Source organism: Nelusetta ayraudi, unplaced genomic scaffold (genome assembly GCF_046127955.1).
Source record: "Nelusetta ayraudi isolate G7.1 ecotype Tasmania unplaced genomic scaffold, CSIRO-AGI_Nayr_v1 ptg000090l, whole genome shotgun sequence".
Lineage (NCBI taxonomy): Eukaryota > Metazoa > Chordata > Actinopteri > Tetraodontiformes > Monacanthidae > Nelusetta > Nelusetta ayraudi.
Window position 1 is genome coordinate 1,343,922 of NW_027466140.1, and position 12,406 is coordinate 1,356,327.

Genomic DNA, 12,406 nt, shown 5'->3' on the forward strand with positions numbered 1-12,406 from the left:
AAAACAAATTAAGCAACAGAAATAGAAACAGGGAGGGAAATAGTGGCAGAGTGGCAGACCCTAACCCTAAAATCAGCATGTCTTTTTTATGACAGCTCATAACAGATCACATTCAAACATCAAAATCATTGTTGCGTATTGTCGCTCGATGATCGTGATCAACTATGTTTAGTAATTGCCAGCAAAATAAAAGATAAGGTATTCAACTATGTCTGTCCGTAACGTCTCTAAAGGGATACAAAGCCCCAGCGGTGCACGCTCCCGCGAGGTGCATGCGACTTTCGGTAGGGAGGGCAGGATTCAGCGTGACACCGGCAGCGTGATCGAAGCGCGACACCTGACTGCGTGTTCACGGATGACACCGCGCACATCAAATACGTGCGTACGCAGCCGGTGCGGGAGAAGCTTACGTCAGGGCGTACGCCACGGCCAGAGATTAATTAATTAATAAAAAATAAAAATAAATAAAATAAATAAATAAATAAAAAATCTGTAGGATGACGGCTAATTCAAACGTTGTTTGTGGAACATATACATGTAAAAAAAAAAAATAATAATAATAATAATAATAATAATAATAAAATAAAATAAAATAAACAGAAAATAAACATCAACTCGTTCGACGGAGTAGATGAAACAAAAAGTGAAAAGTGAATGAATGAGGTTCTGAGATTTGGTTTTGCATTGATTGTGCGATTTTTCATACGTTCTTCGCAGCAACTCGATAATTGTAACTAAAACTCTCCAATTCATTCACATGTGTAGCCATATGTGACCGGGACAACATGACTCGCCGAATCATCCAGCTAGGTGAGATGATCTGACAACACGAGTGTGTGGCGTGATTGTGACCCAGATTCAGCAAGGACGCATTACTTACGCGCAGCTGCGCGCCGCCGCCTCTCCTCTACTGCGCCTGATTGTCTGACTGGCATCCACAAGCGGCACCACATCCTCGCAGTCGCAGCCCTCCGTGGCTGCAGCATATGCAGCGCATTGCTGCGGGCCAGCGAGAGCCACAGGAAGTGCAAGAGGGGGAGCGGGGTTAGCTTTCCGTTCACTGCCTCATTAAAGTCGTGCGGTTTACTCGCTTATCCAAAATTGGGGGTGGGTATTTTTTCCAAGTTGTGGCCTCAGATGAAGCAGAAAAACAAAGTGGTTCCTGTTTAAGAGCTGTGGCTTTTATTTGGCCTCGTCAGATTCTTTGGGAGGCCAGCAAGGATTTCAAAAAAGTCCCCAGATGAAGTGAAACAATGAAAACGCTTATTATAGAAGCCACTTGGCTGTGAAAGCAGGGAAAGTGTTTGTGTTGCTTTATTGTTTTGGATTTATTGTCATCTGTGTGTCAGCGACTAGTTATTTAGTGCACTTTCTCCCAGTACTATCTGTTCTGATCACTAAAATATTGTGTTTCAAAGAAAGGACTGACTACAGGCGGAACAGGAGAGATATATATGCATCATTTTATGCAAAAAGGAATCTGATTCATTAGCGGTGAAAACAGTAGTTCTTGTCTTTCACCTTGATTGGTTCTCATGCGTCTAACATTAAGTTCACGAATGTCAGGAGGTCCTGTTTATATTAGCATAATTAACTTTGGGTTTTTGCCATGTCTGTGGGTGCTGTCCATAATAAGCTTAACATATCCATGGCAGCAGAGAGATTACATTTATTTAAGTGACAGCCTTTGATATTCCAGGCAGACCAGATAAAGAAAACACCTTTTATTGTATATACAACAGTCGGTTCAAACACAGGCATTGAAAACGTGAAACACCTTTGTAGTTCTAAAACTAGCCATCCAAACTGACCTATTTTCCATTACTTAAACTTAAGTCCCCAGTCTGATGAGCCTTTGGTGATGTAAGACTTTCATATGAAGGCAGTTAAGGTTTCTGGGTATGAGTCACCACTTTTACCCACAAAAAAAGGGGGAAAAAAGAATTCTACGGTGTTCTACGGTCCTTCACAAAAGCTTTTAATGCATAACATGAACGAGACAAGATGATTTAGTGAAAAAATGTGTTTACTTGGTTTCTTTAGTTTTTGGACAGATTTATTCCAGTTCTGGTCTTCTGGTTACATATGAGTTCCTAAATGGAAAGGCTGTTTTTAAATGTTCCATTATATTGTCCAGTGTGTGGACGACCTAATAGAATCACTTCCCACAGCTCTAATACGAGGTGCTCCTTGTATCCACAGAGTAAGTATGACCTAAGGACAGTTAGACCACCTTTCAATGGTTTTCATTGTAGATTTATTACTTTCAATCAGTAGTAGAATTTTCTTTGTAGATATTATGCGTTAACTTATTAGGAAAAATGTATTAGGGGAGATGTAGAAGCTACATTTTTTTACCATATTTGACAATGACAACTTAAAGTATAGTGAACATTTAACAACAACATAGCACGATTCCTGTCCAGACTGCATGTTAAATTCTACATGAGACATTCTAGTTCAAATACTTAGAATTTTCCTCTTTCCCTTCCTCCTCCACTCAGACCTGAAAATAGCAACAAATCAATACAACCATGGTTGACATAATGAAGGGCCATGACCTACAGGAAGGATGGGAGTTTTCCTCATTAGGAAAGTACAAGAAGTGACAATAATGTGAGAATAGAATGGATGCACACGTTTGCAGATCCATCAACCAATGGACCATATTGCAAAATAATTAGTCCGTGGCATAACCTTAAAGCTCATGCATAATAAATTGTTGTAAAATAGAAATAGTAGAAATAGAAATAGACATATTTGCATGGCTACATAAAATTACATATCTTAAACTCATTAAAGTATTGACACAACTGCACAGCTCCCTTCAGAGAGGATCTTCCAAGTTTAGGGAAGTCTTTTAATTGCAGCTGTTCACTTGTTGCTATAGCGACAAACCATAGGTCTGCGCCCCATCCCCATCAAGACCTTTACATGTGAGAAAAGATACTATGTATGTGAAGGAAGACAGTGGACTACCTTCATGCATATGGGTAGAGAGTGTGCTCTGATAACCTTGTGTGACTGAGTTTTAAATGTTTTGACAACGTGGTAAAAAATGTAAACTTTCTAACTACTCTGTAACTCATATGTGGAATGTGACCAATAATTATGCACATTTCATTGGAAATGAAAAAATAAAATGCATTGTAAATAATCATGCCCTTGCAGACAGCTTCTTAAGTGCATGTTCCACAAAGCCTGTTTGAAATACAACTTGCCTAATGTAGATTGAAGGTGCACACGTGCAAGAACAAAACTGGACAAGGCTCCTGCTTATCCTCTCAACTGGATTGAGTTAATCTACTAATCAAGAGCCATTTACATAACTGCTTCAATGCAGCTGCAATTACAGCGTTCACTTCCTTTCCCCCTCACCACAATGTGGTATCCATACAGTTCCATTCCCACATTCACCGACAGTCTTTCTCTTGGGAAATGTTGCTTACTCTTTTCACAAGTTTATAGGCTGCTCTCCTTCCGTTACACCTTGGTCCTTTGTTTCCGATTGTAATATCTGGTTTTGTATGAATTTTTACGTATTTTTATCATTAGAATCTATTCCATTACGATGAACAAATTCAATTCATCTTTGCGCGGTCAAATGGAGATAAAGGTTAATCATATTAGGAGAATTATTTAAAGAGCTCAATGTTGCTTTCAACCCCTCATGTCAGGCAGATTAAATTACCCAAAATCCATTTTCTTTATGTGCTTTGTCAGGTAAATCATGTAATTATGCAGAGCTGTTGAGTAAACATAAAATCCGCAAGAAAATCACATTATGTTGGGATCATGCCCACTGTGCAGGTTTTATCAGCACAAAAGGGCAAGAAAAATGAGTCCGAGTTGGATTGTAATTTTTTTCTTTTTCAGAGCCTTAATGTACCTGATGTTTGATGCATCTCATATGTTTATGTACTCTGTTTTTATTATTTTATTATTTTTTCCCCCGTGTGGTCTAAGTTTATATGATGTGGCCTTGGCCTACTATCTTAGTCTGTGGGGTAGTACTCGCGAGTTAAGCATAAAAGCTTGTTCTGGGGGGGGGGGGGGGGGGGGGGGGGGAGAGAATCTGTACAATTAAACCTGATTTTTAGATTGCAGGATTGTGAAAGACAAATAGAATTCCTGTTCTTAAGGAACAATGTAATTCTTATTCTTAATGAACTAGTTTTTTCGTGATGTGCTACCCTCCCATGGTGAAAGAGATGTATTACAGTGTTCTAAGTTTCTTAAAAAAGAAAAGAAAAAAAAGGGAAATATGACGTAATGTTTAGCCGCTGCTCGGTTTACTTTGAAACGTTTTATTTTAATAATAAAGCTCTATTTTTGAATGTTTATTACATACATGTAATCTGTACATTTATGTTTATTACATACAGTATAGGAACCATGGGTCAATCGCCATCATCTGTTCGACTATTGACTTGTTTTGCCTGAGAGAAGTTATGACAACGTTCTCCTTTTTAACCAATGGAAACACACTTTCACAACCCCGGTGTTCATTTTGTCCAATCGCCACACGACTTCTGGGGGGGTGGGCGTATGCTTCATGTGGACAACACTGTGAGGAAGGTCTGGAATTTGTTCACTCAGAGCCAAGTAACACCGAGCGGTCAGTTAGCTTCGAGAAAAGCAAAAGTGTAGAATGAATATTGACGCCGCAAAACAAAGACACTAAGAGTTGCGTCGATGCACGAGTGAAGTGGATTTTTAAATCCCTTGAAGGTGAGCCGTAAAATAGATGTCTGTGGGGGTCATGCGGGTTAGCATTAGCTGGAAAAACTATGGGTTATTTTTATCGTCATCCATATTGTGTACATAAACACCAGCATTGTGTGATGTTTTCTCCTTTTTTTTTTCCTTCTTTTTTTCCTCCTTTTTTTTTTAAAACCGCTTTCTAGTCTCTGGTTTCAGTTACGTTTGAACTACTGTGTTGTATGTTGTATCTGTGTCATGAGATGCGTATAACGCTGTCAAAGGGGGTTTCCCCTGAATGGCAACACGATCCATCACGATTCTAGAGGGGACACTAAAGATGTGTCCTTCCCAGTTTAGCTGACAGGCTTTACATAGTTTCCAGTGTAGACGGCAGGTCACTAAACACTTTCGCTAATGGAGAAAGGAGGTTACGACAGGACGGCAACGCTTGAACACTTTGTTATCTTTTGACACGGGAGTTCTTGTGGATGACACATGATGATGATGATGATGATGATGATGATGATGATGATGATGATGATGATGACGATGCCTTCGTAGCCGGTCAAGTAAACTTGGACTACAAATTCCCTTAAAAGCTGTCATGTATTTTCTTTTCATGCTTTCCCCCCTTTCAGTTGTCGTGCCTTGAACGTGTTAACATCACAAATTTTTGTACCATTTCAGCAATGGACCGACAGCTGACACCAAAGCCCTCGCCCTCACCATCACCAACCCTGAGGCCTGACCTCTCCCTGCAGGGCTCGCCAGCATCTTCCCGGGTGGCGTCCGGCTCGGACCACTCGAAGCCTAAACTCAAAATGCCGACACCTCCGGCCATGCCGTCGTCTTCTCCCTCCACTGCCTCCCCGCGGACTCCTTCCGCTCTCTTCTCCCGCTCCTCCTCTCTGTCCACGCCGCCTGCCTCCCCTCTCCGGCAGCCCATCAGGACCCCCTCCCAGGTTGGCAGATCTCAGCTGAACGCAGCTCCGGAAAGTCCTTCGTCTGACTTCGCAGCTGCTGCACAGCCTCCTCCCGCACCTCAGCCCGGTGAGAATTTAACTCTTTGCACTTGTGGTCACTAAATCGTCGTGGCAGTCTTTCACTTTCCTTTCCACCAATCACAGCAGCACACCAGTCACCCGGTAGCTACCTTGTTTGCTGCTGCGTCTCCATGGCAGCCATGAACTTTACCACTACATGTAAATCGAGCAGCCCATCCCACTCTGCTGTCTTCACCAGCAAAAGATGACTCAGCCTTATCTCAAGCTAAACCTGCCGCGTAGAGTTTACACACAAGATAAGGACCGGTGGGGATATCAGGTTTTAAATTGTTGCTTGGCTCTGCAGAGCTCCCAGATATTCATCATTGGTGAAACTGGAAAGTGTGAAATATAACACCTCAGCCCTTTTTCCCTCCAGACTCCCATTTCTTTGAGAAGACTTGTGAAAGTCGTTATAACGTAGTTACTTTCGATAAAAGGCTGTGACAGAAGACCCTGAGCATGTGTGTGCACATTTTCAAAGCTAGCAGCTGCTGCTGACTGTGCTAAGCAAACACTTATTTTAGAGGCAGCGGATTGTGGGTGGGATCTAAATTGCAGGAGAATCAAGAGGCATCACGTGGATCAGACTTATCAGCTTCCAGAGGAGTCAGGCCCAGGCAGAGCAGCACATGAAACACCAGTGTCATTTACAGGCTGTGGAGATGCTGAGTGCCAAAAAGTGTTTCCACGATTAAACTCTGAATAATTTCCTTCAATACGTGAACATTTCCTTTTCATCCATTTTATTTTTATTTTTGAGTAAATGCTATGTTTAGATAAGCTTCACCGAGGTCCCTTGAAATTTGAGTGTCAGACTAGTAAGTTGGCATAAGGCAACAGAGCAATCTAAACAACATTTCCATCAGAGCAGAAGCTGTTTCTGGGAAGGGTCTGACTCATGCTCTTACTTTGGATTCCCTTCCTTGACTGTCTGCTCTCTGAACAGGACTTCTTCCATCAGCCTGTGTGCACTTCGACAAACTGTCTGTGCCAGTTTCAGTCAAATAGTATTTGAGGGATAATTCACATTTTCAGCAAACAATCTACTGCATCTTTCGCTGTCATGCTGAACTTAGTTTTTCCCTCTGAAGAGCCCGAGGAGGAGGTCAGCTTCGAGGACATCGAGGAGAGAGCCAAGTCAGGAGATGCAAAATCGCAAACCAAGGTCAGTGTCAGCGAACAGATTGCAAACGCTGTCGACCTGAACAAACATATGGCGGCTCTACAGCGGCCCCCGCTAAATGCTGGCGACTGTCAAACGGGCTTATTGCGGCGAGGGGCAGAAGCAGAGTCAAGCAAGTCTCAGAAGTGCTTCCATTGCAGTCCTGAAGTGTTTGTGCTTGCGTGTGTGTGTGTGTCTAGATGGGGCGTTACTTCCTCGCTCTGGCTAAAGAACAAGACGAGGAGCTAAATAACTGCACGGCGGTCACGTGGCTCATCCAGGCCGCTAAACAGGGACGGAGAGACGGCGTCAAGCTGCTGCAGCAGTGCTTGTCCTCCAGAAAAGGTGCAAGAAGGCCTGCAAGAACTCTCACTTCGGTGTGTTTCTGTTCACAAAGAGCAGCACATAAAATGTTAACGTTCCTGCGTTGCAGGCATCACCCTGGAGAACGTGGAGGAGGTGAAGAAGTTGTGCATGGAGACCACCTTCGAGAGGGGAGTCCGCAAGGCGGCTCTGCTCATGTACTGGAAGTTGAACCCAGAGAGGAAGAAGTCGGTGGCTGTTTCCGAGATGCTGGACAATGTTGAACACGTGCACGCAGAGCCAGGTATCTGAAGGCACACATCTAAAAAATCAACAAAGTCAAACTATCCAACTTAACAATAACTTTGTGTTTTCTTGAACACGTCACAACAGGCAAACCAGCGTCTCCAGGACCTCTGAACAGCTCAGCCAAGAAACAGAGGAGAATCCTGGAGACGATGGTCACCAGTGAAGGTGCGCGTGGCTCAAATCAAGGCCATTTAATCATCCGGTGCTGTGTGTGTGTGTGTGTTTCAAGTTTCTTCTCACTGTCCCGTGCGTCCCTGCAGCCAGCTCCCATGTCGGCCTGGACGACTTCGTGGAGATGACCAAGAAGTACGCGCAGGGCGTCGCGCCCCCGCCAGTCATGGCCACAGCCGGAGACGACGACGACGACGACGACGACGACGTAGTGGTGAAGAACCCCGACGAGCTGCCGCTCCAGCAAAAGGTCGGTGGTGGCGTCTTCGCCCGGCCGCTGGAGTCCCACTGGGTTGAGTCCCACTGGATGACAGATGTCTCGTCTCATGTCTCCGTCCTCCCTCCAGCTGCTCAAGTTCCCTCTGCACGCCCTGCTGGAGATCAAGGAGCACCTCATCGACTGGGCCTCGCGCGCCGGCATGCAGTGGCTCAGCGCCCTCATCCCCACGCACCACGTCAACGCCCTCATCTTCTTCTTCATCATCTCCAACCTCACCATCGAGTTCTTCATCTGCGTCATCCCCCTGCTGGTGTTCTACCTCTCCTTCTTCTCCATGGTCATCTGCACCCTGCGGGTGTTTCAGGCAAGTGCACGTGGAGGCATTTTTCTTTCTCCCTGTTTGCTTTGTTTTGTCTTTCTTTGTGTGTTTTGTATTTGCTGTTGGGCTGGAGACACGCCTGTAAAGTAAATGATCTTTTTCCTGCAGAATTCAAAAGCCTGGGATAATTACCGAGCTCTGACAGACCTGCTGAGCCATTTTGAGCCTAAGTTAGATCTGGAGCAGGCAGAGACTAACTTTGGATGGACGCACCTTGAGCCATATCTGTGAGTACATCTTTATAAAAAAAATATATTCTTTGTAAAAGTCTGCTGTTTAGCGTTTTAGTTTATTGCTGTCTTGTAGATGGGATGTTTGCCTGGTTAGGCACTTTATTAGTAAGTAGAAGTCATATGTTTAATGTTATTATAGTCTAGAAAGGGACAAGTTTTAGTGTAACACCCTCAACCTGTAAGCTGAAGAAAGGGGAGGAGTTAAGTATAGAGTCCAGGCCCCCAGAGTCCAAGATGGCGGTCCATTCATTTCAATGAAGTTCCTCACACAGCACACATGCCAAAATAGTTTTTGACTTCCTTGACTTCAGTAGTGTCACGTCCCATCACGCCTCTCTGTAACTCACATGATGGATTTGGCCAATCAGAACGAGCTGAGACACCAGCAGCACGTACGACGTGGTGATGTCACGCTGGGAATAAACTATTTTCTGGTGATTTTCTGGCCTTTATTTGTTGCCGTCTATGGGGAAAAATGCTTTTTGGGCCCATGGGATTTTCTTTGCTGCAGTACCTCAGGTGGCCACTGGGGAAAATCGGCACGCCGCCATATTGCCAGTCCGGTATCCACTTCTTATAATACATCCATGAGTCAACCCTAACAAGGGATACATGGGACGTTTGAGCTTCCTTCGCGAGACCCAACCCAGCCTGTTCCCTCGTCTCTCCAGCTACTTCCTGCTCTCCGTGGCCTTCGTGGTTTTCTCCTTCCCCGTGGCGGACAAATCCTGGATCCCCTGCGCCGAGTTTGCCGCCGTGGGCGTCTTCTTCACCGTCACCGCCTTCCTCAGCCTCCACGCCACGGCTCAGCTCTTCGCCCGGAAGGCCCTCCTGACGGAGGTCCTCTCGGGGGCGTGCTCCCTCACGCCGCTGCTGCCCGACTCCCTGCGCCTGCTGCGGGTCTTCGGGATGACGTTCGTCACCGTGCCGCTGGGGGACGCGCTGACGCTCAACCTGAGCGTGCCCTGCCTCCTGTACGGCCACCTCTTCTACCTCCTGTTCCGCATGGCCCAGCTGAGGGGCTTCAAGGGGACGTACCTGTGCCTGGTGCCCTACCTGGTCTGCTTCACCTGGTGCGAGCTCACCCTCGTCTTCCTCCACAACTCCTCCGCGATAGGCCTCATCCGCACCTCGGTGGGCTACTTCCTCTTCCTCTTCGCCCTGCCCGTGCTCTCCCTGGGCCTGGCCGCCATCCTCCTCATCCAGCTGCTGCAGTGGTTCGTGGCGCTGGAGGTGACCAAGATGGCGGTGACGCTGACGGTGTGCTTCGTGCCGGTCGTGCTGCGCCTGTGGACCCGCTTCAGCCTCAACCCCGTCGCCGTCTTGCGCTCGCTGTCGCGCAGCAGCGTCGTCAAGCTCATCCTGGTGTGGCTCAGCGTGGTGGCGCTCTTCTGCTGGTTGTACATCTACCGGTCGGAGGGCATGAAGGTGTACAACTCCACCCTGACCTGGCCGCAGTACAGCCAGCTGTGCGGGCCGCAGGCGTGGAAGGAGTCCAACATGGCGCAGACGCAGATCCTGTGCTCGCACCTGGAGGGCCACCGCGTCACCTGGACCGGCCGCTTCAAGTACGTGCGCGTGACCGACATCGAGAACGGGCCGCACTCGGTCATCAACCTGCTGCCCGTGGTGCTGGGCAACTGGATGCGCTGCCTGTACGGCGAGCCGTACCCTCTGTGCCAGGAGGCCGAGGAGGCGGCGGGGGCGGAGCCAGGGCCTCTGCCCGCCCCGGCCCCGCCCCCGCGGGACCCCCTGTGCAAGCTGAAGGAGCTGGCCAAGCACGAGTGCCACATCAAGCGCTTCGACCGCTACAAGTTCGAGGTGACGATGGGCATGCCGCTGGAGAGGAAGAGCCGGAACGGCACGGTGGTGGAGGACGAGGACGCCACCAAGGACATCGTGCTGAGGGCCAGCAACGAGTTCCAGGCGGTGCTGCTGCACCTGCAGACGGGCAGCCTCGTGGAGTTCAGCACCATCCTGGAGGGCCGCCTGGGCTCCAAGTGGCCCGTGTTCGAGCTGAAGGCCATCCACTGCCTGTCGTGCGGCGACGCCCCGGCGCCCAACCGCCGGCAGCACAAGATCGAGCAGGACTGGCGGCTGACCACGCAGCGAGCCCTGCAGTTCAGCTTCGACTTCTTCTTCAACCCCGTCCTCACGGCCCAGCTGGTGCAGCACGAGGAGGCCGAAGTGGCCGAGGTGGCCGAGACGCCGCAGCAGGAAGCGGCATAGAGGGCGACGCTGCCCGACAACACAAGATGCAGTAATAATAATATTATGACTTCTTTTGTTTTTTTTTCTTCATTCGAAGAACGCAAGTTTGCTGAATGTCATTGCAAAACCGACGATCAATTAGTACTGTAGGAGGGCAGGTTTGGAATTCCTGTGGCTAAACTCCTGAGTGTGAGAGTGCGATTTGCATACTTTGCAGCTTTTGTGCCAAAATCTGTCCAAGTCGATCATTTCATGAAGTCTGAACGTGGGAGAAACAATGAGTCATTATTCAGCCTCTGAAACACAAGGAAAGAATTCTGAACTCCTTCAGGAGAGGTCAGCGGTGGTTTTTGCAGTCTGCCACCGATTTCATGTGATTTTGTTTGTGTGGGACATGGTTTTGTAGGAAATATCATTGATATCCTAACTGGACACTGTCTCAGTCAAACTAACTGTGCAACCTGGTCGTGCCTGTTTTCAACCTTTGTACAACGTGAAAGTTTATTGTTTTGAACAAAATGTTGCAATCATGATGTGAACACTAAGGGGTTTGCTTTTCAAGTCAGCGTCCAGCCTTCTATTATACTTTATGTAAGAAGAATTCAATATTTAAATAAGTGCCTAATAAGACATTAATAATATTGATTCATGATATTTCTTCACAGACACTGCAAAAATGCTGTTTTAATTACCTTTACAGAAGAAGAAGAAGGGTACATTTGTGATTTTATTTATTACAGTCCAGTTATTAGCATTACGGGGATTGGTATTTAATATTTGTCCTGCTTTTTTTCACCTCCCTGGTTCATCTCCATCTCTGCTGTGCAGAGATTTAATTATATGGAGTCTCTACAGATCCTGAGTGATAATGTGTTTTAAATTATGGCATCGTTGCTGCTTGACTGTGAACCATAAACGCAGTGAAAACACAAATTTGTTTGTTTGTTTTTTAATTTTATAAACCGTGAAGCACAAAGGAAGTGTTTTTCATTCTTGGCAAATAATTTAAGCTTATTTCCAGCTCCACGTTATTTTCAGTTCTACGTTTCCAATGTTGCGCTTTTGTTGCTACAAGAAGAAAATGATCTTCTGAAAGTGCTTTATGTACATTTACATTTCACCTGTAATTCGAGTGTTGTGTAAATATATATATATACACTACCAGTGAAAAGTTTGGACATGCCCCATGAATTGAATGTCTTTTCTTTCATTATCAACTATTGACTTTGCAGTTTCTCACTGAAGGCATCAAAACTACGTATGAACACACATGGAATTATGTGGGAATCAATAAAATTGTAAAACAACTCAAACGGGTTTTATATTTAAATTCTTCAAAATAGGCGCATTTCATAAAAAGCATATTTAGAGTTATTGAATGTGTTTTTCTTTGATTTGTTAATTACATATATCTTGCTCATATATTTGATGTCTTGTAGAAAGTTGTAAAGATAAAAAAAAAAAAAAAAAGAAATGCCTGAGAAGGTGTCCAAACTTTTGTCTGGTAGAGTATTTTTAAAATTCAATGAACTATTCACAAAGAGAAGATCGGCAGAAAAGCATTTAAGTGCGTTTTGAGTCGTTTTGAGTTGTTTTCAAGGTGCAATAATCGTGATTTAGCAGTAGATGGCGCGTCAGACCACGTAACAGAACTGGGATAACGGAAAC

At 45.7% G+C, this 12,406-nt stretch overlaps 1 protein-coding gene across 1 annotated transcript; it reads left to right on the plus strand.

The window, feature by feature from the left end:
* Positions 1 to 4,590: 4,590 nt before the first annotated feature.
* Positions 4,591 to 11,671, plus strand: wfs1b (Wolfram syndrome 1b (wolframin)). The gene is made up of 10 exons (XM_076046739.1): positions 4,591 to 4,731; positions 5,392 to 5,754; positions 6,842 to 6,915; positions 7,113 to 7,257; positions 7,346 to 7,519; positions 7,609 to 7,689; positions 7,785 to 7,945; positions 8,043 to 8,279; positions 8,403 to 8,521; positions 9,199 to 11,671. The coding sequence occupies exons 2-10, from the start codon at positions 5,394 to 5,396 to the stop codon at positions 10,754 to 10,756; spliced, it is 2,910 nt and encodes a 969-aa protein (XP_075902854.1). The 5' UTR covers positions 4,591 to 4,731; positions 5,392 to 5,393; the 3' UTR covers positions 10,757 to 11,671.
* The last annotated feature ends 735 nt before the right edge of the window (positions 11,672 to 12,406 follow it).

Bases quoted from the DNA above. Each gene is read 5' to 3' on its own strand.
- wfs1b (XM_076046739.1), top strand. From the start codon at position 5,394: ATGGACCGACAGCTGACACCAAAGCCCTCGCCCTCACCATCACCAACC. The intron at 5,755-6,841 runs GTGAGAATTTAA...TTCCCTCTGAAG, and splicing joins TCCTCCCGCACCTCAGCCCG to AGCCCGAGGAGGAGGTCAGC. The intron at 6,916-7,112 runs GTCAGTGTCAGC...GTGTGTGTCTAG, and splicing joins ATGCAAAATCGCAAACCAAG to ATGGGGCGTTACTTCCTCGC.